The following is a 6221-nucleotide window of genomic DNA, read 5'->3' as shown; positions in this document are numbered from 1 at the left end:
CATTTGTAGATATGTCACTTGATGTTGATGTGCAACAGCTGAATGGATTAAATATGGGCCGTGTTCTACACAGTTACAATTCATGTGTTGACATTTTAGACCATATAGCTTCAGGCATGAGGAAAAAACTTGTACAGGGCATATTAGAAAAAAAACGTAAAATATGCTTCTTAATTGATGAATCCACCACATTTAGTGGAAAATCTGTGCTTGTCCTTTGCTTGCGTGCTGCGGTCGCAAATGATTCTGATGTGCCCACTTTTTTTTTTTACTTTCTTGAACTTGATGGCACCACAGCTAATGATATTATCACTGCTGTGACTGAGTGTCTACACAAGCATGGCTTTCGTGAGGACTTTCTTCGAGAGTGTTTGATCGCTTTGGCCTGTGATGGTGCAGGCTGGAGTTGCAACACAGCTTCAGATTCGCTATCCAGGATTTTTTGTGTGGCACTGTAGCAATCATCGGTTGGAGCTAGCTGTGGGAGATGTTATGAAAGAAATGTCAGGCATAAATCACTTTCAGATTTTCTTTGACAAACTGTATTCTTTGTACCATGCTTCACCTAAAAATCAAAGGGAACTGAGGCAGTGTGCAAAGGAAATTGAGCAGCGTTTTCTTGTAATTGGACGGATTCTTTCCATTCGCTGGGTTGCTTCCAGTGAAAGGAGCGTAAAGGCTGTTTGGCAGAGCTCTTCATCACTACACCAGCATTTCTCAAAAGCTGCTGCTGACCAAAAACGTGATGCCAAAGATAGAGCAAAATATGCTGGCCTTAACAATTTTCTGACCTCTTGCTCATTTGTAAAGAATGTTGGTGTCATGTTGGCCGCTCTAGCAGAATTGAGTGACTTTTCACGCCAGCTTCAGCGCAATGATACAACTCTTCCTGATGCTGAAAAATTGCTGACAAGGGCAGTCAGGGTCTTTGAATCAATGGTTAACACCCCTGGTCCATACACTGAGGAAGCCATGGAAGCCTGCAGCAGCCTAAAATTCAGGGGTGTAGAACTGCATGAAAAGAGTAAATTTCCAATGATAAATGCAGGTCAATTCTACAGGAGCTTAGCTGAAAACCTAAAAACAAGATTTTCCACTACAAAATCGTCCCATGTCAGCACTAAAATGACAGACACTCCCAAAGCAGATAACTTGAAATTGTTTATGCAGCACATAAAATTGCTTTATCCTGAAAACTGGCCAGAAGACAGCATGGATATACAATATGGTGACAAGGATGTGAGGCAGCTCTGTCAAATCTTGAGAGTAAATGTGGTCGATAGTATCAGGGGATTTAGAGAGTACAAGGAAGTCAAAGGTGTCTGCATGCCTCTAGATTTTATGCCATTGATGAAAGCTGTTGAAAGCATTGCTGTATCCACCGGTGAATGTGAAAGAAGCTTTAGCTCTATGAATGATCTGCTTACACCAAAGAGAAATTGTCTTTCCACAAATCGTCTGTCGTCTCTTCTGTTCTTGAAATGTGTAGGCCCACCTATTCAAAGGTTTGAACCACTACCATATGTTAAAACATGGTTGCAACTAGGAAGGAGATCAGCTGATGACACAGCTTGTCGTTCACGCAACCAGGGGGGACAAAAGTCTCCTTTTGAAGCTATGTGGACGCTTTTTTGATGAATGACAAACACTGCTGATCTTTTTTTAACCTTTAATGGCAATTTCCAAGCTTCCAAATGTAGTACCACAACATTTTCGTTTTTTTGTATTTATCCAGTACTTTAGCTCATATTTGCTGGATATGTCGGGCTTTAACTAAACTGTGTAATGTTAGATTAATAAACTTTATTTTTTGCAATTTATCTCGGTGGACTGAATTCTGTACTTTCATTAGACCAATGCCTCTGATAAAAAGGAAAACCCGATGGCTACCTATTCAATAATTTGTCAACTAGTATTGGTCAGTAGAAATATTGTCTACTTTTCTTCTATAATCTGGCCATGGTCGCTGAATCTGTGCATAATAAATGTGATTCATGTGCCATTTGTGCACCGGCAATTTCATATGCAATATTTGAAAGAGAATGTTAAAAGTCAAATCAAATCAAATCAAACTTTCTTTATTCGGCCTTCCGAAGAAAGGTCATAAAAGATGCAGACAAAAATACATAATAAAAACATCACTTAAAATTTCCAGTCGATTTAAAATACAACAGACAAAAGTGATCACTGTGATTTCAATCACGTATTTAAAGTGACAGTGCATACAAAGTGCCTGGGAAAAAGAGCATCAAGTTAATTTTAACAGTCAATCTGACAATAAAAACGGATAAATAAAATCAGCCTAAGTTCGGTCTATGTCGCATGATGTACTGTAAGAAATTTGAAACAATATGAACCAGCCCCTCACCCTCCAGTGACTGTAAGAAGAGCAGAGCTGGACGACAAGTACGAAAGCCCAAACGTTTTAGTAAAGGAATAAGTAATTTTTTGCGTTGAACCATATAATATTTACAAAAGAGAATAGTATGGATTGTAGACTGGGAGGAACTCCCGTCACAGGGGCAAGGCAATAATGTTTTGGCCCACTTGTTTCCCTTCGGAGAAACAACTAAACGATGGAAAAGATTCAGCCTGAACCTGACTAAAAGAAACAATTCATAGGAAGTAATGCTATAAGTCAGGTAAGGCTGAATCCCAAATACCGTCTGGACTGTCAAACTATGTCTGGCTGTTTGCTTCATGACCTCTGAGTTAAGTCGTAGATCCTCGAGGTGATTAAAACAAAGTTTATAAAAGACCTTCCTCGATATCTCCTGAATCGAGATAGGGTCATTATAGTATTTTGCTAACCCTAGGTCACTTAAAAATCTTTTGACATAGACTAACCACCTAGATCTGTGTACGTTTTCAAGGGCTGTACAGTCTTGGATAATTTTTTGAGTAAAGACTGTTCTTTCTGATGACCAAATTCGGTGCCACAATAGCAGTGGCTGGATTCTTGCCAGGTCTGTCACGTAGGGAAGACCCAGTTCCAAGTGGCAGGAATAATTTGCAGCAGTGGTTGGTAATGCAAGGCGAAGCCGGCACTAAAGGCATTGCACTGGCTCCCGGTGCGTGAGAGAGTGACTTTTAAGGCACTTTGTACTGCTCATAAAATCCTCTTGGGGAAAGGCCCCCTCATCCTAAAAAACCTAGTTACGCCATACAAAGCAAGCAGAACGCTGCGTTCAGAGAGGCAACACCTCTTGCTTGTTCCTAGAGTAAAAAAGGCTCGAACAGGCGGAAGAAGATTCTCATTTAATACGGCAAAGCTTTGGAACTCGCTTCCGCTTAAACTACGCGCTGAGCCCTGTACACTGCGCTTTCGCAAAGGTCTTAAAACCTTTTTGTTTCCCGGATAATGTGTCATCGCTGTCCTTCACCTCTCATCGGATGTTTGTCTTGAAGCGCCGGGATGCGCAAGGGTAGCTGTGCGCTATATAAGATTTTAAATAATAATAATAATAATAATAATAATAATAATAATAATAATAAAAGTATTTTAATACATGCAAGGGTATCAACAATATATTACAGATTGAAGCAGTTTCTCATTATTCGCACCACAAAAAATTCTTGCACCTTTTAAAGTGACACTAGCCCCGCCCATTGTCCCGCCTCCTAGCTGCGCCTTCTTGCCACGCCCCCAAGTCACCGCTCAAATTGATGAGTACCTGCACTTTTTTTTCCCATTTAAAGCACTGGTTTAAGTCCTAGAAACAACGCTTTCTGGATGGGACACGTTACAGTAAATTGAAAGAAAGTTATTAATCCAAATTGTTTAATAAAAAGCAACACATGCAGAAGTCATCAACGAAGATATTGTGACAAGGCTAAGTCACTATATTCAACTCGCGGCCGCTTCAAATGGCTGCTTTTATCAGCCACATGGGTGATCGCCCTCTCTTTGCGTGAGAAAGTTTCTTACAAATTAACCCCCGGGTGGTGCGAATCTCGGAGCAGTTCAGAGCAGATGTCTCTGCAGGCCTCCATTAAAACACACCTGAAGCCTTGGAGAAGCGTGATGACAGCACCCTGCTGCTGCAAGGACATGCTCTGCAGGCCCCTCCCACAGCACCCTGCTGCTGCAAGGACATGCTCTGCAGGCCCCTCCCACAGCACCCTGCTGCTGCAAGGACATGCTCTGCAGGCCCCTCCCACAGCACCCTGCTGCTGCAAGGACATGCTCTGCAGGCCCCTCCCCCAGCACCCTGCTGCTGCAAGGACATGCTCTGCAGGCCCCTCCCACAGCACCCTGCTGCTGCAAGGACATGCTCTGCCAGCCCCTCCCCCAGCACCCTGCTGCTGCAAGGACATGCTCTGCAGGCCCCTCCCACAGCACCCTGCTGCTGCAAGGACATGCTCTGCAGGCCCCTCCCACAGCACCCTGCTGAGGCTGCTTCAAGCACCCGGCAACAGTGGGTGAGCGGAGTGCAAGCCGCAGCCTGCAACGGCAACTGTGAATGCAATACCAATGAGCACCATCTATCCAGCGTTTCAAAGGCGTCTCTCACCCCTTTGGCCCCATCACACTGGGGCGTTTCCGGGCGCACTTCCTATGAATTGTGCTACTCATGTTAGATCGCTGTCTTCTGCCTGCAAAACATATTCAGGCAAGGCGTGCATTAGCATTAATCCGAAGTAACATTTTTGTCCTGATCAGTGCTCCATTGAGTAGTACAGAAAGAGGCCCATCTGCACCTTGACACAGACGAGACTGTATGCTTGGCTTTACCACAGCTTTCTCCTCCTGACGTGGGAATACGCCTTTGAAAGCAGTGTTCCTCGCTAACGTCCTACGCACGCTTTTTCCCTTATCATTGGTCCTTACCATGAGAACATTGTATAACTCATGAGTCTAGTGCTGGGCCTTCAGTCTTCTCTAACTTTACCTATCTGTTCTTGTGAGCTTTATATAGCGCGAATTGACCCGTATCGGGTATGAAAGCGCTTTACATAGCACCAGTTGCGTTACATGAGGACACAATCATTTTTGTTAGGGACAGGGAAATTAAGGGGCATATCGACAAGGCGGGGATATAAAATTATTGCCACTTTTGCGGCCGTTTTCGGCCGAAAAGCGGCGATAATTTTATCGCTATATCAGCAAGGTCACGCTATCGCGTGAAACCTTGCCTTAGTGCCTGAATTCCGAACGCCCATCTTTGCATCTCTAATGTTGCTAAGCGACATTTCTCCTATTATCAAGCCTCACGCAAAGCAGCACAGCGACAAGAAAAGTAGCGATAACTTCTGTTATCGCTACTTTCCGTACACCTGCTTTGAAACTGACTTAGCCATGATATCCTATGGAAGGTGGATATCATGGCTAAGTATGTGAGGTCCTATCAGCAAGCTATCGCCAAACTTCGTGAGATTATCGCTGGATTTCCAGCGATAATCTCACTTTTGGCAGTTAGCGCTAGGATTTTTATCGCTTTTGAGATAAGCGTTGCTAATAGCACGCTATCTCAGCGATAAAAATCCACGCTAGCCGGCGATAATTATCCTAGCGCTAAGTGCGCTTAGCAATAATTATCGCCGGTTGTTGCTGATATGCCCCTCAGTGATTTGCCCATAATCACAGGATGTTTGCGTCATTGCCTAGACTCCAACCCGGTTCCCCAGATTCGAGGTCGACCGCCCTAGCCCTTAACTATTGTCAAAGGAAAGCCAAGAAGACAGCAAGCAGGATTTTATGGCCACTGTATTTTCTTGCAGTCCAGGAGAAGAGTTTATGTAAATAAAGAATATTTATTATAACGAGGGAGCAGGCTAACATATCCACTGTCTCCCTTACTCTTTGTTTTATAAGCTGAACTATTAGTGTGCAAGCTCAGGTAGAAAGAGTGAATCCATCTATTCCCATATAACACACACAATAATGAGAAGATAACTGCATTGCATCCAACTAATATTTTTCGGGGTATAAAATTAACAAGGAAGCGATTGAGTATGTTGAAATAATTGTTCTGGAAGTCGAAAAAATTGCCCATATCAATCTAAAAAAACTTATGGGCATATTATCAAGACAAGCGATAAAATTATCACCGCTTTAGCGGTAGAAAACTGCAGCTAAAACTGCGATAATAGGCTTGATAATATGCTCTATGGAATTCCAATTGAAGCCCATGTTAGATGTGAAGGGCGTCTAACCTGAGCTTCAATTGGAATTCCGTAGAGCATATTATCAAGCCCATTATCGCCGTTTTAGCGGCAGT

At 43.1% G+C, this 6221-nt stretch overlaps 1 protein-coding gene across 1 annotated transcript; it reads left to right on the top strand.

The window, feature by feature from the left end:
- The first annotated feature begins 390 nt into the window (after positions 1 to 390).
- Positions 391 to 1635, top strand: LOC146835310 (E3 SUMO-protein ligase KIAA1586-like). The gene has a single exon (XM_085599974.1). The coding sequence runs from the start codon at positions 391 to 393 to the stop codon at positions 1633 to 1635; it is 1245 nt and encodes a 414-aa protein (XP_085456100.1).
- Positions 1636 to 6221: the final 4586 nt, after the last annotated feature.

The sequence above is a fragment of the Triturus cristatus genome, chromosome 4_2 (assembly GCF_964204655.1).
Source record: "Triturus cristatus chromosome 4_2, aTriCri1.1, whole genome shotgun sequence".
In the NCBI taxonomy this organism is placed as follows: domain Eukaryota; kingdom Metazoa; phylum Chordata; class Amphibia; order Caudata; family Salamandridae; genus Triturus; species Triturus cristatus.
The sequence above is the reverse complement of the archived record's forward strand: the minus strand, read 5'-3'. Positions and strand labels throughout refer to the sequence as shown.